Here is a 22,699-nt window from a genome sequence, read left to right on the forward strand (position 1 = left end):
CGGGGCTCACTGCGGTTCAGCGAGTCCTGTGTGTGTGTGTGTGTATGTGTGTGTATAGATATAGATATAGATATAGATATAGATATATAAAAACCAAAATACAGGCAGTCCCTGGGTTACCTACAAGATAGGGACTGTAGGTTTGTTCTTAAGTTGAATTTGTATGCAAGTCGGAACTGGTACATATTGTAGGAGAAACTCTAGCCAAACATTTCTCCAGTGCTCAGTTTTATTCTCCCACACCTCACTTCCCTCTGTCCTTTATTCTCAAGCTGAGGTTTCTGCTGAGAAAAGTCGCTCCGTGTCTCCCTAGTCTGCTGGGGGGAAGCAGCTAGTGCGGGGTTGCCTCACCCCGTTTGTAAGTAGGGTTCTTCTTCGAGCAGTGTCCCGTGGGTGCTCCACTGTAGGTGTCGGGCTTGTCCAGACGCCGCAGATCGGAGAATTTTTGTAGCTGTAGTCCGCCGGACCGCACATGCGTGAAGCGCGGCTCGTGCTCTTTCATGCCGTTTGTGTTCGCGCGGTCCGGCTCCCACCAGTTCCTCCTGACCGTCCTCGGCCGCGGACGGAATACTGTTTTCTCCTCAGACTCTGTCAGGCTGAGAGAGAGAAAGGACCTTTAGGATTTACTTAGATTAGTTCATAGTTAGTTATTTCCAGTTATTTAGTGACATTAGTGTTAGTCGTAGTCATTAGTTTTACAAAAAAAATAAAAAAAAATTTTTTTCTTCAGCAGTTACCTGTAGATAGTTTCTTCTTTACTCCTGTCAGAAGAAGACAGAGGTGACCATGCCGGGTTCTCCGGGGTTTAAAAAGTGCGGCTCATGCCGCGAGGCAATGCCTGCCTCCGATGGTCACTCTTTCTGCACCCGCTATTTAGGTGAGGGGCACATACCCCAGAAGTGCCCTCACTGCTCCAAACTTACTGCGAGAGCGAGGAAGGACAGGGACAGGAGGCTCAAAATGCTCCTCTTTGACAGGGCATTACAGCCACAAGAGGGAGCGAATCCCGGATCCCTCCCTGCTCCTTCAGCGGAGCCGTCCCAAAAGAAGGTGAAGAAAAGACCATCGCCTTCTCGGTCCCTTCCCCCGACACATGTTAGCATGGGGGACGAACCTGGGACCTCGGGCGTGCATGGCTCTAAGGCAAAGTCCAGCCACAGTACCTCGGTGCCGCAGCCCGCGACTATTCGGGCGCCTAAGTCATCGTCGGCACCGAAACTGTTCCCGGCACCAACTGCACATGCGGCACCGAGAACACCCGCCGCACTGCTGACAGCTGCGGCACTGACGCAGACCACTCCTACGGCACCGATCCCCACCTCGGCACCGAAGGAACCTTCAGCACCGAACGCGTCGCTGGCACCGCGTCGCCCACCGGCACTGTCAGATGCTCGGGCACTGCGCACTTCGCTGGCACCAAGTAACTCGCCGGCGCCGAGCAACTCTTCGGTGCGGGAACTCACTCCGGCTCGGGAGTCTATTCTCCCACAACGTTCTCCGCCTCCTGACATGGCACTGCCGGCATCGAGGGAAGGAAATGTGCAGTCTGCACGACCTTCTGCAGGACGAACTGCTTTATCCACGCACTGAACATCGAGGAGAATCATTACACCTTCTCCCTCACCAGATAACATCCAATTTTCACCTGAACCGCCTTCTCCTTCATCAGGACGCTCTCCCTAATCTATCAGGCACGTGCAGAGGGTTTACCATTCCCCACGTGTCTCGCCAAGACGTTATTATCACCGGTCACCTCCACCGACCCTGCGATCCAGAGAACGATCTCGATCTCCCCGGTCTCCATCACGCTCCGGGCGCTATGGGTATTATACCTCTCACAGATCCCGTTACTACTCTGGATCTCCACACTGCTCCTCATATTATCATAGGTCACCGGAACATTGTTATTATAGGCACTATTCCCAGTCTCGACATTCCTCGGTGTCCTACTCTCCTCATCATTCACACACACCACCCAACAGGGAGTGTCAGTCTTTACCAGCAACAGCCAGACCACCAACTCCATCAGGTATCCCGGCGCCCCAACTACCTGAGCCTCAGGTACTCCTACAACATACCACTGAGGATGAGTCTCAACATCAATTCCTACTGACCAATCCTCTTCCTCGCCTGATGATGCCATATTTCAGAAAGACACATCTCCGTCTGACGACATTCATCAGTTTTGAGACCTTTTCAGAAGAGTGGCGGTATCACAGAAAGTATAGCTTGCGGAAGTTCAGCAGAAATCCCACCACTTGCTTAGAAACCTTCATCCTTCACAGCAGGTGAAGGTGGCTCTCCCATTGGACGATGCCATCCTGGAGATTGTTGATGACATATGGCAGCTGCTGGCTTCTGCACCGGCCACCAACGAAAAGGCAGACAAAAAATATTACGTTCCAGCGAAAGGGATGGAGTTTCTTTTCTCTCATCCTCCACCGAATTCTCTGGTTGCCGATGTGGCCCAACAAAGAACGAGGGGCCCGCAGCAAAAACTGAGTGGCCAGGACAGGGACATGAAACAGCTAGACCACTTCGGTCAGAATGTCTATTCGTCTGCTACCCTTTCACTCCGGATGGCAAATTATGCGGCGCTATTAGTTAATCATAGCTTTGATAATTATGCCAAACTAGTGCCACTACTGGAGCATCTACCTGAGGGCAAAAGGGAGGTCCTTAAAGCGGTGGTCCAGGAGGGCTATACAGCTTCCAGGACAGCTCTTCACATAGCTCTGGACATGGCTGACACCGCAGCGCGTACCACAGCTACATCAGTGGTCATGCACAGAGCCTCGCTGCTACACCAGGCAGCAGTCCCTAAAGACCTGCTGACCAAAGTTCAAGACCTACCCTTTGACAGACAGAATCTCTTTTCTGACAAAACTGATCAGGTGCTTCATTCCGGTAAAGACTCTAGATCCACACTCAAGACTCTGGGCATGTATATTCCTCCCTTCCTTCGGAAACGGTATACTCCCTATCAGAGACAGAGACCATTCGCCTTTCAGCCATCCCAATACAGACAGCAGGACCAGCAATGTAACTGACAGCGCCAGCAGAAGAGAAGGCCTCAGCCAAAAACATCTGGCCATGTAAATGCCAAGCAACAAGTTTGACATCCCAGTTGAGGGACTGTACACCATTCCTCTAAACACCCATCCCAAACTTCCACAGGAGCTATTTCACCACCGCGTGAGACCTTTCGAACATCGTTGGTCTCACATCACCACCGACAGATGGGTGTTGCAAACAATCACACTAGGGCATACCATTCTATTCACCACTCTACCCCCACCCAATCCCCCCACCCCATCCCTTTTCAGGGACCCATCTCATGAACCTCTCTTACAACAAGAGGTCGATCGCCTCCTCACCATCGGAGCAATAGAAATAGTACCAAAACAGTTCTGGTGACGGGGGTTCTATTCCCGATACTTCCTAACAGAGAAAAAATCAGGGGGATGGAGACCAATCCTCAACCTGAGAGGATTAAACCGGTACCTGCGGAGGTACTGCTTCAGAATGGTTACCCTAGCCACTATCATTCCAGCGCTTCACAGCGGAGACTGGTTCACGTTCCTCGATTTACAGGATGCCTACTTTCATGTAGCGATACACCCAGCTCACAGACTATTCCTACGCTTTCAATTAGGAGCAGGCCATTTCCAGTACAGGGTCCTGCCCTTCGGTCTCTCGTCGACTCCCAGGGTTTTCTCCAAGATGCTGGCAGTAGTAACGGCGTACCTACGACGTCTAGGCATAATAATATTCCCCTGCCTAGACGACTGCCTAATCAAGGCGCCTTCAGCGGCGGAGGCTCTGCGCATGACACGCCTCATGAAAACAGTTTTCGAAACTTTGGGTCTCATCATCAACATTCCAAAATCAGCCATGACACCACAACAATTGATACAATTTGTAGGTGCACAACTCGATTCAACCACTGCTCGTGCTCTATTGCCAATAACCAGATTCCAAGCAATGCAAGACCTTATACAGGCCATCACCATCAGTCCCAGACCCTCGGTCCTACAATGTCTTTGGCTTATGGGACACATGGCAGCCACGACATACATCGTCGAGCATGCAAGACTACACTTCCGTTGCCTTCAGCACTGGATAGCTACGGTTTATACTCCAAATGTTCGAGATGTCCAAAAACGGGTATCAATCCCCGGGCACGTCACAAATTCTCTAACTTGGTGGACAGTCCCCAAGAATCTGATGTCGGGTGTACCATTTCATCGCCAACACCCGACAATGCAGCTGACCACCAACGCATCCTTAATAGGCTGGAACACAATCAGGTACAAGGGCTTTGGTCCCCGGAGGAGTCGATGCTGCATATCAATCTCCTAGAATTATGAGCGGTGCGCAATGCCTGTCATCATTTTCTCCCAAAGATTCGTGCCCAAACCGTCCGAATTTTTACCGACAACATGACAACAATATACTATATAAACAGGCAGGGTGGGGCCCGATCCCGATCACTCTGCGCCGAGGCAATTGCCTTATGGAATTGGTGCATCCACCACAAAATCTCCCTGATTGCAGAATACTTACCAAACTAGTGCCACTACTGGACTGTATAGCCGATGCACTAAGCAGGCATTTTTCCCTGAAGCACGAATGGGAGCTTCACCCAGAAGTTCTCTCAACCATATTCCACTCCTGGGGATTTCCAACAGCAGACCTATTTGCGACCCTCATGAATGCCAAATGCCCCCAATACTGTTCAAGGGCAGGAATAGGTCGGAACTCCAAGGGAGATGCCTTCCTATACAATTGGAGTCACCAACTGCTGTATGCGTTCCCTCCCACACCTCTAATCTCCAGAGTATTAGAAAAGATACTGATGGACAAAGTCACTGTAATCCTGATAGCTCCCTTTTGGCCAAGGCAAATGTGGTTTCCTTACCTCCATCACATGTCAGCGCGTCGTCCATTCCCTCTGCCCAAGAGGCGCGACCTCCTCATCCAGAACAGGCAGCGCCTGCTCCATCCCCAGATCGATCTTCTGGCACTGACGGCATGGTTCCTAGTTGGTTCCAACAAACAGAAATGATCTGCTCGCAAGAGGTCAAACACATTCTTTTACATAGGCAGAAAGTTATCCACGAGATCCACCTACCTTCACAAATGGACACGGTTTTCTGCATGGTATGCGTTGGCATCCCTGGATCCCTACTCCGCGCCCATCCACCGTATCCTGGACTACCTCGTGCAACTCAAGACCTCTTCTCTCAGCTGCGCCTCTATTAGAGTGCACGTCGCCACAATCACTGCGTTACACCACACCGTGGAGGGTTACTCAGTTTTCTCTCACCCGACAATGTGACATTTCATGAAAGGCTTAGATAATCTCTTCCCACACCGAACACAACCAGCGCAACCATGGAACCTAGAGCTCGTTCTTAATACGTTAACTCAAAAACCCTTTGAGCCCTTGGCCACATGTGACTTCCGTACTCTCACAATGAAAGTTATCTTTCTCACAGCTATAACCTCCGCAAGATGGGTGGGTGAGCTGGCTGCTTTATCGGCTTTGCCCCCATATACTCTGTTTACTGATCAAGGAGTTATTTTACGTCCCCAACCCACTTTCCTTCCGAAAGTGAATTCGAAATTTCACATCAATGAGCCGATAGTGCTTCCCACTTTCTACCCAAAGCCCCACATCTCGGCAGAACAAGCTCGGCTGCACACTTTGGATGCCAGACGTGCCCTGGCTTTCTACATAGACAGAACTAGGTCCATCAGGAAGACAAATAATCTATTTGTGTCTACAGCCGATTGTTCTAAGGGTCAACCGTTGTCAGCACAGCGCATTTCGTCAATCATAGTGAACTGCATAAAGGAATGCCATACCTTATGTAGCAGACCACTGTTGCAGAATCCGACAGCGCATTCCACGCGTGCAGTCGCTGCATCAACTGCATTCCTGAAGGGAGTACCTCTAAAAGACATTTGTAGGGCTGCTACATGGTCGTCAAACTTCACCTTTGCCAAACACTGCCATTCCCAACCTTCACCTTCCAGAAGGAGCAGTGGCAAGAGCGGTGCTGTCCACTGCCGCAGCACGATAGCTCCGAACCCTCCTCCTTGTAGGGGCTACTGTTGCACATGCATCTATAGTGGAGCACCCACGGGACACTGCTCGAAGAAGAAAAAGAAGTTACTCACCCTGTGCAGTAACGATGATTCTTCGAGATGCGTGTCCCATGGGTGCTCCACGACCCGCCCTCCTCCCCTCTTCGGAATTATGATTTTGTCTTTCAGACCAAGAGGATCAGGAGGAACTGGCGGGAGCCGGACCGCGCGAACACAAATGGTGCGAAAGAGCACGAGCTGCGCTTCGCGCATGCGCGGTCCGGCGGACTACGGCTACGAAAATTCTCCGATCTGCGGTGCCAGGACAAGCCCGACACCTATAGTGGAGCACCCACGGGACACGCATCTCGAAGAATCATCATTACTATACAGGGTGAGTAACTTCTTTATCCGATGTAAGTCAGATCCATGTAACCCGGGGACTGCCTGTATTTGACTCAGACTACCTAGAAACGATACATCGTATATAGTTTCTAACGAGGTGGAGTCAAGTATTCATGTGCATGTGTAGAAGGAAGATTGACAGTTAGGTTAACATTGATGCTGTGCTATTGTAGATGAACAGTTTTAGGGTAAAAGGTTTCCAATGTAAAAAGCCTAGGGCAAAGGTAGGAACAAGTAATACCGTAAAATCGCAAGTATAATGCGCACCTATGTATAATGCGCACCCTGATTTTGGAATCTTAGTGTAATGAAAAAATCTGAACTCCTATGTATAATGCTCCCTAGAGTTTGAAGCCATCGAGCTTAGCAGCCCCACAGCTTCTGCCAACAGGTGGCTGTCCCATAGCCAGGAGCTGACTCTCCAGCACCGAGCCCAGCCTCACCTGCTTCCTGGAGGCAGCCCTGGACTGCAGAAGAGTGGGAGGGAGGGACGCACCACTTTGCAGGCTCGCCCGGGTAACACACGCGGCTGGGTAACACACGCGCAGCCCGGGGAGCGAGTGGCAGAGTTTGAAACCTGCCTTCTACCTCTCCAGACAGCTGCCCGCGCACTGCGCCAGCACCAAGCCTAGCATCTCCCGCTTCCTGAAGGCAGCCATGGGCTACAGGAGAGTGGGAGGGAGGGACACGCCGCTCCCACCTGCAGGCTCACCCAGGAAGTTCAGGCTGCACAGCCTCTTCCCTCCTTGGTGCTTGCTGAGCTTGCGCCAGCTACGGGGACCCCGGGCACCTGAAGGAGCACTGGGCAGACAGCAAGCCAGGGCGCTGCCAAAATAAAACTTTAAAAAATAACACCTATGTATAATGCGAACCCCAAAAAAAGTTGGGGAAAAAAGTGCTCATTATACTCGCAATATTACGGTAGTTGCTGAAATACTGTCTTCATTGCTTTCAGTGAATCCAGATTTTGTTGAGCTGTGAGATTTCAGGAGAGTCAGAGACACAGAGATTCAAGATTAATATTTTAGCTCAGGTTTCTGCAAAAGAGCATTATCTGTGTGGAATTAGTAATCACCTCTGTTTAGGGAAATAGGTATTGTGTACATTTTATAAATTAACTAATTATATTAGAACCTCAGAGTTATGAACACCAGAGTTATGAACTGACTGGTTAATCACATATCTCATTTGGAACTGGAAGTATGCAATCAGGCAGCAACAGAGATACGAAGAATAGCTAATACAGTACAGTACGATGTTAAATGTAAAACTATTAAAAAAAAAAAAAGGAAAAGTTTTTTTAAAAAAAGATTTGACAAGGTTTAGAAACTGTTTCTGTGTTTATTTCATTTAAATTAAAATGGTTAAAAGCAATATTTTTCTACTTGTAGTAAAGTTTGAAAACTATTAAGTCCAAACACTGCAAACTTTTGAAAGAACAACCATAATGTTTTGTTCAGCGTTATGAACAACCTCTATTTTTGAGATGTTCATAACTAAGAAAATAACCTGAGTCCGAGTCACAGGTTTCTTCTCTAAAAGGAATCTGTCCAGAAAAGCCCGAGTATGAAAAAACACTTAGCAAAGTAGTGACAATATATTTGATTAATTAAACTTTAATGGTCAAAGTTATAGAAACATTTTTGTTAAAATTTAATGATATTTTGCATAGCGTAAAGAGCAAAAACAATTACAAGTAACACATTTTTATAATCTCATTAATTAAGTATACTTACAATGTGTACAATATTTTCTCTGGGTATTTTACTCCTAGTGACTATATTTAATGTAAGTGCATTGCTGAATATTTTAATATACATAACATTTATTAGAAAATATTTTTCTACATTTCAGGTCTTTCACTTACACCATAAACAGCAAACATACTGGGCATGTGCTGGTAGTTGCAAAAGTGGTGCCAGTTGCCCTTGAGTTATCTGCAAGGGAGCTGATTCTAAATCCTACCCCTGGTTTCCTTGTGGCAACGGGCTACACAACAACAGTTAGAATATGCAATCACAGAAATTATCTTGCAGAATTTAGTTGGAAACCTATAGTTACAGAAAAAGGAATAGCATTTTCTATACGGCCAGCCAAAGGTATAGTATGTTTTAAAGCTTTTTAAAAAACATGCAAATAAAGTGTTGTGTGCGTATATTTATCTTAAAGATGGCTGATGTCAAAGGTAAGAACATAAGAATGGCCATACTGGGTCAGACTAAAGATCTATCTAGCCCAGTAGCCTGTCTTCCAACAGTAGCCAATGCCAGATACTTCAGAGGGAGTGAATAGAACAGGAGAGACAGCTCAGTGGTTTGAGCATTGTCCTGCTAAACCCAGGATTGTGAGTTCAATCCCTGCGGGGGCCATTTAGGGATCTGGGGCAAATCTGTCAGGGATAGTACTTGGTCCTGCTGTGAAGGCAGGGGACTGGACTCAATGACATTTCAAGGTCCCTTCCAGTTCTAGGAAGATAGGCAATCTCCATTAATTTATTTTAATTTAAGTAATCATCAAGATCCCTCTCCTGTCATCCATTTTCAGCCCCTGACAGACAGAGGCTAGGGACCCCGTTACTACCAGTTCTGGCAAATAAGTATTGATGGACCTAACTTCCATTAATGTATCTAGTTCTTTTTTGAACCCTGTTAAAGTTCTGGTCTTCACAACATCCTCTGGCAAGGAGTTCCACAGGTTGATGGTGCGCTGTGTGAAGAAAAACTTCCTTTTGTTTGTTTTAAACCTACTACCTATTAATTTCATTTGGTGACCTCTACTTATGTTATGAAGGGGTGGGCAAGACACCTTTCACAGGCCAGATCCAGCCCCCAAGCCACCAGATCTGGCCTGTGGACCACCCTGCTGGGACCCTCAGGCATGCAGGAGCTGCAGTTTTAATCACAGGGCTGCTCTGTGTGGTTCTCTACTCGGGAAGGAGTGGGAGGCTTTGGGTGATCTCCCCATCCGCAGCCTAATGCTCAGCTTCTTTTTGCTGGAAACAACCAGCCAATAGGAACTGACCCCAGCCAATCTCTCGGCTCCTATTGGCCAGAAATAACCAGTGCAAGCTTCCCCTCCCTTCCAGAGTTCAGAGCCACATGGAGGGAGCCCACAGTTTTAAGTGGTTTGGGGTTGCAGAAGGGACACCTCTCCCCCAGGCCAGAATCCTCTCCTGCACACACACTACCTCTCTGACCCCAATCTCCCGATCCAGGTTACAACTCCCTCCTTCATCCAAATTCCCTCGCAGACCTCACACTGTCTCCTGCTCCCCAGTCCCTTACCCCGTGAGCCCTTCTGTACCCAATCTCCATCTTATACCCTGTACTGCTTCCACAGAAAAATGCATCCCTTAACAATTTTCCAAATTCTTGGAGTGGCCCCCCACCAAAAATTATTGCCCACCCCTGTGTTATGGGAAAAAGTAAATAACTTTTTCTTATTCACTTTCTCCATACTTGTCGTGATTGTATAGGCCGCTATCATATTCCCCCCCTTTTCCCTCTTGGTCTCCTCTTTTCTAAGGTGAAAATTCCCAGTTTTTAAAATCTCTTTTCATATGTCACCTGTTCCAAACCCCTAATGTAGATGTTCGTTTGGCATAGTAAAATATTATTTTAAGGTTTGCATTAATACTACTTCAAGTCAGAACTTTGGTCAGACCCCAGAGGTCATAAAAGCAAATAAAACTCTGAATTTTGGGGCCCAAACTAATTTGCTTATACAACCTCTGGAATTGTACCACGGTCCCAGCCTGCTATTTCTGTGCCACATTAATCAGCTCTTCACAATAGCTCAGAGGCAAAGCGAGGGTATTATGCGCCCGGGGGCAAAGGAAAAATTTGCGCCCCCCCCTCTCCTCCCGCCGCCAGGTGGCATGGCCCTGAACCTGGTGCACAGCTGAGGGGAACTTGTACTGCATCTTCCCCTGCCCCCTACAGTTTGGGGCCAGGCTCCCGCATGCACTAACCCGCCGGTGGAGATGGAAGAGGGTCGGGCTTGGAGCAGAGAGGCAGGTAGGAGGCTCTAGCTACTGATGGCAGGCGGAGTGGGAGCACGTGAGCTGAAGGGATAACGGGAGGAGCAGAATGGGATTAAATTGGAGCCTCCCTAGCATGGTGCCCAGGGGCCACTGACCCCTCTGGCCCCCTCGCTACGCCACTGCCCCCACCCCCTTGCAGATCTATCATCTTATGCATGTGCAAGATCTGTGAGAGCCGTCCCATGAATCTGCAGTTAGTGTCTGTGGTGCCTGCTTCTGGGCGGTGTCTCAGTGCTGCCACATTCACCTGTAAAGAAGGGACTTCCCAAAGCAGGCCCTTGCTGCTGACCCCCAAAGCATCCACAGGTCCAGACTTCTTTCAATGAGCCCACTTCCTAGGGCTCATCGATCTTGGATCTGGCTTCTATGCCCTCTCCAACCTTTTCAACTGCCCAGAGGTGCTCACCTTCCGCCTTATACATTCCCACCTCATTCACCCCACAGGGACAGTCTCTGCCTCACTTGTCCTAGGGACTATTCTACCAAGACTTAATACAAAGTTTCCATGTAAAGGACTCAATACAAAGCTAAAAACTTCAATGAGAGAATGATTAATACAGAGACGTGCCTACATCTGCTGCAGGGAGAGACCTTTGCCTGCCTCCACCCCTTTCCCCCCAGAGTCTACAGCCCCATTGCAAAGTGGGGGAGGGGAAGAAAAGAGGCTGAGGCCCATCCAAAGGGACTGAAGCAGTCATGAGCAAACCATGCCCGGAAGCCATTCTCCTGTCCATTGCTGGTGCTGTGTTGCTTCAGGCATGCTGAAATGCAGCCACCTCTAGGGTGGGCTGGACAGCTGTTTAACACCTGCACAAGGTTTCAGGCAAGGAGCAGTGCGGGCTGCCTTACTGCAGAGCCCCCATCAGAACTACTGTGCCCTCCTGCCTTAGGAAAAGAATACACAGGATTGGAAATTAACCCGCCCAGTCTCACATCCCCTAGGCACGGACTAAGCCATCTACATTAGGCCCCAGCTGGAGTATCCTGTTCAGTTCTGGACGCCACATTTCAGGAAACGTGGAGAAACTTGAGAAAGTCCAGAGAAGATCAATACAAATGATGAAAATTCTAGAGAACATGAGCTATGAGGCAAGGCTGAAGGAATTGGCCTTGTTTACCTTGGAAAAGAGAAGACCTAAAAGGGACATGAGAGCAGCTTTCAAGTATCTAAAAGAGTATCATAAGGAGGAGAAAGAAAAATTGTTCACCTTGGCCTCTGTGGTTAGGATGAGAAGCAATGGGCTTAAATTGCAGCAAGGGAGGTTTAGGTTGGACATTAGGAAAAACTTATGGTTAAAGTGGTTAAACACTGGAATAAATTGCCTAGGGAGATTGCGGAATCTCCATCACTGGAGATATTTAAGACCAGGTTAGACAGACACCTGTTAGGGATGAGCTAGGGCAACTTAACTTTGGAAGCCCCAGGGGCCACACTGGTACTTACAGAATATGCTGAGGGCCTCAACTTAAGTGTGGTTGCATATGCAAGCAAATATATACAAATAGCTTCTCTCACACTGACAGGCATGAATACAAAGATTAAGGCAAGATTACACAACACACAGATCCCATTTAAGTCAGCTCTGCTGATATTAATAAAATGCAATATTTACCTGATTTCTACCCATTTGACAGCACTTTTCATGAGCAATGACAGTCCAAGAAATTAACTACTAAAACGCATATCAACAGAAGATCATTATACTGACTACTTTTTTGTTTTGGCTCCCACTCGCCAGCCACATGTTGATCCCCACATAAACCCAAACTGCCCCGTGGGGCGCAAACAAACTGGCCATGAGCAGCATAACAAGTTATTAATAAATATTTCATAAACCTTTCCCTTTTCTCTCTGCTGCCATGTCTTCTCTCCTTGCTCCATCATCTCCCCTGGTGCCTGCTGCCCCCTAACTCCTCATCCTCTTCTGCAGTCCTGACTCCTGCCCTTCTCACTGCCCTCAGTCCTCCTGTGACCTGTCCCACTCCACCAGCCCTTCTCTCCCTCCTGTGCCCGCTCCTCCAGTAGCCCCACCCTGATCAGGTGAACTACCCCTCCTCATCCCCTCTTCTAACACCTCCCTCTACATACTTGCCCTGCCTCTCTCCTCTGGTGCTGGTCCGTCCCCTGCAGTTGTCTACCCTTCTGTTTTACCCCCAGAATCACCTGGCACCTGCACCTTCCCTTAGCCCTGCATCCTCCTGGTTCCTCCCCCTTCCCTCACTGCCCCTGCCCCCTTTGCCCTCTTTTTCCCTGATGTCCACCCCTCACCACTCTCTGCCCCCATTCCCCTCGTGCTTCTGTGCCCTCAAACATGACTTGCTCCATCCCCACCTTTCTCATGCCTACCCCTCCTTTCAAGCCTTCTCCCAGTACCAACCCTTCCCCCTCTACCCCCAATGCCCTTCCCCTCTCCTCTCCCAGCATCACCCTGTCCCCCCCGCACTGACATCTTCTCTTCTGCCCTTTTCCTCATTGTCTGCACTTGGCCCCCTGGCATTTGTATATTCCCTCTCCCCTCCACCTCTGCACAAGCTCCTCCACTTCCCTCCCCCCTCCACACAAACCCCTTCCTCTCCCACTCTTTCCCCCTAGTTTTCCCCCTGCCCTGCCATACCTTCTGACTTCCACTTGTGGAGCCGGAGTCTGCGCTCAGGCCCCAAAAGTCCCTGGACTCCGAACTGGAAGCTAGGCAGGCACCGTGCGGCACCGCACACTTTTAAAGTCCTGGGCCATCATGTCAGGTCACGCCCAGGCGTATCCCCAGTCACCTGAAACGCTGCGCAATGTGTGCAGGCAAGGGGGAGCTGACTGAACACTGGCACGGGTGGCGAGTTCTATAGCCCTGGCCTATCCCTGTTGTGCGCAGCGTGCTCGGGCAAGGGGGAGCCGATTGAATGCTGCGCACGGCAGGGACTTCCCGAGGCCAGGGGGTGGGGGCAGCCATAGAACTCGCCACCCATGCCAGGAGAGCCTGTGCAGTGTGCGCTCACTCTCACCCCGGCCCGGCGCCCCCCTAGCGTGGCGCCTGGGGGCAATTGCCCCCCACCCGCATCTCCTTCGCTATGCCTCTGCAATAGCTATATTCGGAGCTCAAGCGTTTAAGTGGCCGACTGTTAGAATAGAAGAGGCAGCTATTTAACAATACATAATACCTTGCAACCATAAGGTTAGGAAGTAATAAAGAAAGTCATACACATCAAAACTGCTAAGGAGTTTAGGTAAATAGAAGATAATACCACAAAATTAAAATCTGATCAAAACATGAAAGTTAGCACACCCTTACTTTTGTATAAATTGCCATTGGATAAATAATCAATGATACTACATGAGCTCAGGACCTTCATTTTACATCTAATTTGAAAGATGAAGCTTCCAAAGGCAGAGTTCTCTTTAAAACACCATTGGAATTGAATAAGAAAAAGATTCAATTTACACTTACTTCAGATCCACTGAGGCCCCGTTATGCATCTGATTCCCATTGATTTCCCATATAAATTCAGGGGAGTTAGGTGTGTTAAATACCTTTGGCCGACAATCAAATTAGCTAGTTTGGTATAGCTTTGTTTTAAACACAGTTTGTCTTGACTGAATTTGGAATGCCTCAGCATCCGGGAAGTAAGGCAAAGAGATTTTTTTAATTTAAGGCATGAATGAGTTCTGAGAATGTTGGAATGTTGTTTTCTTATTAATTAATACTCGGTTATTATCAACCAATCTAGATATTCCTGTACTTGCACTCATTTCTGTATTATTTAAGCCTGAGTTAGAACTCTAAAGCTCTGGGTAGAGCCTTGCATGGACACAAAACATATATCCATGGATATAAATTTGGTAATTAGAAAAATAATTCTAAATAAAAATAATATTTTGTGGATAAATTTATACACTCAAATAAATCTATTTCATTTATTTTTTTAAATCAGTCTTTTAAAATAGCATTAGTGTGATTCACATGCTCAAAGATTGGTATATTGTGGATACATTTTGCTGAAGTATATTGATAAACTGGGCTATGCAGTTGTTATGAGAACTTTGAAGCAAGGTTTAATTTAGACTAAGTATATTGCTCTGGTAAATCAGGCCAGATGTCTATAGTAATGTGAACCAGTCACATACAATGAGTAGTCCCGTGGCACCTTAGAGACTAACAAAGGTATAGCATCATGAGCTTTCATGGCTAAAACCCATTTGGTCAGATGAGTTGGAGTGGAAATACAGAATTCAAGATATACAGGCAGTCCCCGAGTTACGGGGATCCGACTTACGTCGGATCCGCAGTTACGAACGGGGCCCTTCCTCTTCCTGGTCTCCAGCAGACCAGGGAGAGGAAGCAAAGTGGCGGAGCACGCGGGAGGACGCGTCTGGGCTGTCCGCTGCCCGTGTGTTCAGCCGCTTTGCTCCCCGTCCTTCTGGTCTGCAGACCAGGGGGACGGGGAGCAAAGCAGAGCAAAGCTGCGGAGTCCGAGGGCAGCAGGACAGCCACGGCGCGTCTGGGCTGTCCCGCTGCCCCCGTGTTCCGCGGCTTTGCTCCAGACGCCTGTGGTACAGCAGCTGGGGCACTTCTGGTTGGTCCTGTAGCGCCCGCTCTGGGCGTTACTGGACCAACCCGGCAGCACCCCAGCTGCTCTGCCCCAGGCGTCCTGATTCAGCCACTGCTGGTCAGTTTCAGCAGCGGCTGAATCAGGACGCCTGGGGCAGAGCAGCTTGGGTGCTGCTGGGTTGGTCCTTTGTACTGCATTAACCAATTAATATCTTTATTCAGGCCCAGAGAGACATTGTCAAACATGCAAATAAATGCCAGTTCAGCAGATTCTCTCTGTAATTGGGTGGTGAAATTCCTTTGTAGAAAAATGGCTATTTTTAAACCCATTATAGAATGGCCAGCGAGGTTAAAATATTCCCCTACAGGTTTATGTGTGTTAACATTTTTTATGTCTGATGTGTGTCCATTTGTCCTTTGTCTCAGATACTGTCTGAAACAGCTAATATACATGGCCTGGGACATTGTTGGCACTTGATGGCATATATCATATTATAGGACATGCAGTTGTATGAGCCCCTGAAATTGTGGGTTATGTGGTTAGGTCCTGTGATGGTGTCACTTGCATAGATATGTGGCTAGAGTTGGCAACGGGGTTTGTTGCAGGGTCAGGTTCTTGGGCGAGTGTACATGAGATATGGTGTGTGGTTGCTAGTAAGAATTTTGTTCAGGTTGGGGGGTTGTCGATAGGTGAGGATTGGCCTGTCTCCCGAGGTCTGTGAGAATGAGGGATCATTTTCCAAGATAGGTTGTAAATTGTCAATGATGGAGGGGTTTAAGCTGAGTACTGTAGGGGACGACCAGTGATATTCTGTTGTTTTTCTTGTTGGGCCTGTCTTGAAGGAAGTAATTCTTGATACTTGTCTAGCTCTGTCAGTGTTTCCTCACTTCCCCAAGTGGGTATTTACATTTTAAGAATGCCTGATAAAGATCTTGTAGGTGTTTGTCTCTGTCTGTGGGATTGGAGCAGAGCTGATTGTATCTTAGGGTTTGACTGTAGACAACTGATCATGTGATGTGTCCTGGGTGGAAGCTAGAGACATGTAGGCAAGAATAGCAGCCAGTCGGTCGGTCAGAGTAAACTCAATATTTTAAAGAAATTGTAAATATTTACATGTTTATGAACATTTATCTAGGTATTGTAGAAGCATACTCAGACCTGGAGTGTGAAGTGGTTTGGCACCCAAATTTCTGCTCCTCAGAAACAGGAGAATTCAACCTGTGTGTACGTGAGGGAAACACAATAAAGCTAAAATGCGTTGCAAAGGTAATGCTTAACCCAAATGGTATGGTTGGGCACATTTTGAAAATTTTCAATCAAAATTTCCTTGTTTTAAATTTATTTTAACCTCTCATGTTCTATGTCTTGTACATTGATCAAAATAGTAGAAATTCTGTGGCTCATAGCGCAGACCATGATTCCTTCTCCTCTCTGGTTGTGAAACCTAATCACAGTTCACAATTTTTCTGGAAATATGGCTGTAAGAAAGGAAAGGAAAGGAAAGGAAAGTGAAGGTGTGTTGTATTTAAATTGATTGGTTTGTGTATCTGGGAGGTTTATAGAACTGCTAGTAATCTTTGCTGAGTGAGGACTGGTGGCTGCTCTAGAAGGGAAAGTCTTTTCTTCCTGGATCATTGAAGGGTCTATGAAAAGTGTAACTCAGATGAAATCTGTGCTGGTGGAAGAATGTTTAGAGTTATTTCATGTTGCTTTCACCAGTAGAACACTAGACTGATTCTCCTAAGTGTGATAGCAAACAAGACAGAGCCTCCCATTACATTTTCCAAAGACTTATTTTTTTCTGAGCTTGGAACGTCTTATTCTCACTACAGTTAGAGCCAGGTTGACAGGAGGGTAAAGGGGGCAATTGCACAGGGTCCCAGTGGAACTATGGCAGCCCTGACCCGGTCGTTTTAAATAGCGCTGCTGTAGCAGTGTGGCAGCTGTGGGGAGCCCTGTTGTTTGGATCCATGGAGCAGCAGGGTAGGAGGGAGACCCAGAGGTTTCTGCTGCTTGAAGCCCAGAGCTCAGATCAGCAGAGCGGCATCAGCAATGCAGGAGGGGCAGGAACTCCTGGCTGCTTTGAACTCCTGCTGCCCATCTGCAGAGCAGCAGGGCAGGGAGAGGGGGGCAGAATGTGTTGGGAGGGGCGAGCCAGGCTGGGAAGAGAGGGAGGGAGCCGAGCTCTGGGAGTAGAGGGGAGAGCCAGGCAGGGGAATGCTGGTAACTAGAGGTGAAGAGGGTGGAAAAACCTGGGAAGGCAAAAGAGCAGACGAGTGCAGGCAGGAGGAGATAGGGATGGCGGGGGGAAAGAAGATAGGGGGCGCAGTATCACTAGAGGGGCAGAAAGTGGAAGGGGGGTGGGAGGGGCCTCTCCAGGCAGGTGGGAGGGGATTGGTGCAGTGACCGACCACAGGGTCCTCTAATTGAGGGGTGGTGCTTGGGGCTTCTCTGGGCAGGGAGGGAGGTGGTTTGTAGCTCCCTCCAAGGGAGGAGTATAAGAAGCACTTGTGCCAGGGCCTGGAATTCTTGTCAGCAGGTCTGGTTGGGGAAGATGAATTGGTACAGCTAGTTACAACATGGTCTGTGCTGTAGCATACTGAGATCTAGAAAAACAATTGTAATCCCACTCTTGCTAATTTCTTCTATGTGTATACAATAGCTGACACCTAGGGTACGTCTAAACTACATGCCTCCGTCGACGGAGGCATGTAGGTTAGCCAGATCGGCAGAGGGAAATGAAGCCGCGATTAAAATAATCGCGGCTTCATTTAAATTTAAATGGCTGCCCCGCTCTGCCGATCAGCTGTTTGTCGGCAGATCGGGGCAGTCTGGATGCGTCGCGCCGACAAAGAAGCCTTTCTTGATCGGCACAGGTATGCCTCGTGAAACCAGGTTTACCTGTGCCGATCAAGAAAGGCTTCTTTGTCAGCGCGGCGCGTCCAGACTGCCCCGATCTGCCGACAAACAGCTGATCGGCATAACGGGGCAGCCATTTAAATTTAAATGAAGCCGCGATTATTTTAATCGCGGCTTCATTTTCCTCTGCCGATCTGGCTCATCTACATGCCTCCGTCGACGGAGGCATGTAGTCTAGACACACCCCTACAGTTGCTCACGCCAGCCAATTGGACTTGCAGGGCTCAGGCTGTGGGGCTGTTTCGTTGCTGTGTAGATGCTTGGATTCAGGCTGGAACTTGGGCTTTAAGACCTTGAAAAATGGGAGGATGCCCTCCACTTCAGATGAGGAGGCATCATAAATATACAGATGTCTGTCAGATCAGAGATCAATCTACAGAAACAGAGGGGGAGTGGTAGATGGTATTGAGGACTGTGATTAGATCCTGCATATCAGACAAAGTGAGGAGAAGGAATGCATATGCTATACTGCTTTGGTCAAGCCACCAAAAGCAATTTAGCATGTAAATAGGGGCATAATTTATTTTTGTTCACATAATTATCTCTACACCGCTTTAAAAAAATCCCCCAAAATATCAACTTTTGCAAAAACTTCATACCTGAATTTGATAGCCATGTGAAACTTTAACTGAAGTACAGTAAAATACAGGAAAAGTATTAATTTTCAAAGGAAAATAAAACATGTTGTATTGTTTTGATCTTTGTGGTTTGGCAAAAAAATAGAAAAATTTTGTTACCTTTTTACGTTCTTCTTCAGTGTTTAATTTATGTCTCTTCACAGTTGTCTTATTGTAAAATCAAAAGAAAATTAAGATATGTTGAATTATTTATTTACACTCAGAGATATGTTTGCTTTCTTTCTTTCTTTCTTGTTAGGTTGGACCAACCAGTGTTCAGTTTATGGAACAAAGGATATCTTTCCGTTGTGCTCCTCTAGGTTTAACTACTTGCAAGATTGCCATTCTTCAAAACACAGGACATAATCATGCATACTTCCAGGTGAACTGAATTACATAGCTGTACACTTTTTTTCTTGTTTTGGACAGCTTTTCATATCTTACTAGAATTCATGTTCTTTCTGGTATACTAATTAATTTATTTTCCTTTTGGTTGCTTTAATTTGTATTGTACAAAATATAGTTATACTTATTAGAATCCTCTCCTCTTTAGGACTCATGGGAGTATGTGGCTAGTTTGTCTTGTACTCTATTTTTAGCTTGCTTTCATTGTGGGTTGAAACTCTGTAATCTGAGACTCCCTGGTCCGGCAACATCCGTCCTCCAGCAGGACCACAGATGTCCCAGGACCAGAGAGTCCGGGTGGAGGCTTGGCAGCTGGGCTTCCCACAGCTGGGCTGTCCTACATATCACATCTGGGCAGCCAGGCACAACTCAGAAGGCTTGCCTGGGAGGGCCAGGAGCCCAGCATGCCTCAAGTGGGGCTGCCCGGCAGGACCAGGAACCCAGTGCGCCACAGCAAGGCTGCCTGGTGGGACCAGGAGCTCAGCATGTCGTAGCAGGGCTTCCTGGAGGGGCCAGGAGTCCAGCACACAGGGAGCTGGGCTGAAGCTGTGCTGCCCGGCTTAGCAGGGAAGGAGGTGGGGGGAATGGCAGTACAGCAAGGCTAGCAGCAAGGGGGAGCTAGCCAGGAGGCTGGTCCAAGGCCTGCGCAAAGTCGGTAGCAGGAGAGTCAGATATGACTTCTCCTGGTCAGGCAAAATCCCTCATCCGGGACCTGTCAGGTACTGAAGGTGCTGGACCAGGGAGGTCCATCCTGTATTAGCTCTACCTGTATTAGCTCAGGCCCTCCTGACCACACTGAGTGTGAGATAATACACTTATTGCAACACTGTGCTTATTAAAAATAAGAAAACAGTTTAAACTTACATGGCCTCTGAGAAGTTAAGCAGACATGACTGGATAGGAGTCTTATTAACATTTCTACCATGAATAACTCACAAATAATTTTAACTCAGCTTGTATTTATCATGAGATTTTTTTTTTTAGTTGTAGTAAGTCATAATTTTCTGGTGTTCAGGAGTGCTTGTAAGGAAAAAAAAAAAATTCCAAGGACCAAGTTTTCAAAGCTGGGTTTGCAGATTTTCAATACTTCTGAAAATCAGATCATTTATGTGGGTTCCTGGGTATAGATTTAGGAGCTTAATTAAAAAGTTTGTCCTAAACTTTTAGGACCAGGTTAAACTCATAGAGTAGGATGGTTACATTAACTAGATTGTAAATGGTTCTGTATCAGAAATATTTTTCCCAAATTTTGTAAAAGCATACATTTACAGCATTATTAATATTTTATAATGATTATTTGTATTTGAAGGTTCTTGATTCGAACCCCCTGCTTGGAATGACTATTACTCCTTCTCAGGGGGTAGTACCTGTTGGAGGCCACACTGATCTCAAAATCTACTTCATTCCCAATGCAGTAATGAAATTTGATACCAGAGTGGAGGTATTTTAAAAAATTCTGAACATTTGAGTATTATCTCACTAAAAGTATGTGTATGTCTATCTATACATCTCGCTCTCCATTAATTCAATCCAGCTATATATTTTTTCTAAAAATGTTCATTACTGGTACTGCAGTTTATCAAAAGGAATATCTGTTTTTATATTTTTCTTTAAAATCAATTTTAACTGCTCTCTTATTTATATTCAAAAAGTATATTGTATTTGAGGTGATGATTTTGTTATGAATACATATGGATGTGAAGAGTGTCCCTTTTTTAAAGTTTTGTTGGAATAGAATCAAATGTTTTATCAAAGATAAACCATCTACTATGTAAATAGGTCTTTTCCAAGGATTGAAAGAAATGACAATTATAGGAAAGATTTAAAAGTGTCAAATGTGATTGATTTACTCTATGGGTGTGAGTGTGAGAGTAAGGAGCATGAATTTATCTTTCCAAATGCATATTTTAGGTTATTTTATGCCATGTCATTTGTTTGAAAAAACTATTAGAATTTATTGTTTAGCAAATACAGAAATGGTAGACTAAATCTTAATAACTGACTTTCTTAAGCCCAATTCTGGGGTGTGACTTTCATTCTTCTAATAACATGGATCTCTCTTCATTCTGTATAGGATGCTGTGATTAAAGACCATTAAAATGTATTCATATAATAATTATAGCAATATTAGTAAAGAAAGAAAAAGATCAAAAATAGGTAATCATTGTTTAGGGATAATCACAGAAACATGATTTACTAAAGTGTATATTCTGTATTAGAATCATAGAACACTAGAACTAGAAGGGACTTTGAGACATTGTTGAGTCCAATCCCCTGCCCTCACGACAGGACCAAGCACCGTACAGACCATCCCTGATATATGTCTATCTAACTTGCTCTTAAATATCTCCAGAGTGGGAGATTCCACAACCTCCCTAGGCATTTATTCTAGTTAGGAAATTTTCCCTAATGTCCAGCCTAAACCTCCCTTGCTGCAGTTTAAGCCCATTGCTTCTTGTCCTATCCTCCGAGACCAAGGAGAACAATTTTCTCCATCTTCCTTTTGACACCTTTTTATATACTTGAAAACTGCTATCATGTCCCATCTTGGGCTTGTTTAGTTTGGAAAGGAGAAAACTAATTCTTTCAGTCTTGCCTCATAGCTCATGTTCTCTAGACCTTTAATCATTCTTATTGTTTTTCTCTGGAACTTCTCCAGTGTCTCCACATGTTTCTTGAAATGTGGTGCCCAGAACTGGACACACTACTCCAATTGAGGCCTAATCAGCACATAGTAGAGCGGAAGACTGACTTCTCGTGTCTTGCTCCCAACACTCCTGTTAATGCATCCCAGAATCATGTTTGCTTTTTTTGCAACAGTATCACATTGTTGACTCATATTTAGCTTGTGGTCCACTAAGACCTCTAGATCCCCTAGATTTGTTTCTGTAGTACTCTTTCCTAGACAGTCCCTTCTCATTCTGAAGCAAAAGACAGGACTATGCAGCACTTTAAAGACTTAACAGAATGGTTTATTAGCTGTCGTGGGCCAGACCCACTTCCTCAGATCAAATTGTGGAAGAAAATTGGCATGACTATATATACCAAAGGAATACAATCAAAAAAAGTGAACACATAAAATTGACAAATCAGATTTTAGAACGGGGGGGGGGGGGGGGGGAGAAAGGGAGGTTAGTGTCTATGAGATAATGATATTAGGGGTGATAATTGGGGAAGCTATCTTTGTCATCATCACCCCTAATATCATTATCTCATAGACACTAACCTCCTCCCTCTTCTCCCCCCCCCCCCCCGTTCTAAAATCTGATTTGTCAATTTTATGTGTTCACTTTTTTTGATTGTATCCCTTTGGTATATATGGTCATTCCAATTTTCTTCCACAATTTGATCTGAGGAAGTGGGTCTGGCCCACGAAAGCTCATCACCTAATAAACCATCTTGTTAGTCTTTAAAGTGCTGCATAGTCCTGTCTTTTGTTTTAGCAAGACCAGACTAACATGGCTACATCTCTATTACTCTCCTTCCCATTCTGAATGGGCTCGTCTACACTGGCCCCTTTTCCGGAAGGGGCATGTTAATTTCAGCTATCGTAGTAGGGAAATCCGCGGGGGATTTAAATATCCCCCGCGGCATTTAAATAAAAATGTCCGCCGCTTTTTTCCGGCTTTTAGTAGGAATAAGAGCTTCAAAGTAGGAATAAGAGCCTCCGGAAAAG

At 46.5% G+C, this 22,699-nt stretch overlaps 1 protein-coding gene across 5 annotated transcripts in view; it reads left to right on the forward strand.

Moving 5' to 3' along the window:
• The window catches only part of CFAP47 (cilia and flagella associated protein 47), a 665,273-nt gene that overhangs the window by 50,353 nt on the left and 592,221 nt on the right, over positions 1-22,699 (forward strand). For all 5 annotated transcript variants that reach the window (XR_012898421.1, XM_075913261.1, XM_075913262.1 and 2 more), the window contains exons 15-18: positions 8,353-8,597; positions 16,218-16,348; positions 18,878-19,000; positions 20,333-20,464. Coding sequence is in view for 4 of the 5 variants with exons in the window: in XM_075913261.1 (XP_075769376.1) it covers positions 8,353-8,597; positions 16,218-16,348; positions 18,878-19,000; positions 20,333-20,464 (631 nt within the window). In the remaining variant the exon portion in view is untranslated. The remainder of the gene's footprint in view (positions 1-8,352; positions 8,598-16,217; positions 16,349-18,877; positions 19,001-20,332; positions 20,465-22,699) is intronic.

The sequence above is a fragment of the Pelodiscus sinensis genome, chromosome 1, assembly GCF_049634645.1.
Source record: "Pelodiscus sinensis isolate JC-2024 chromosome 1, ASM4963464v1, whole genome shotgun sequence".
Lineage (NCBI taxonomy): Eukaryota > Metazoa > Chordata > Testudines > Trionychidae > Pelodiscus > Pelodiscus sinensis.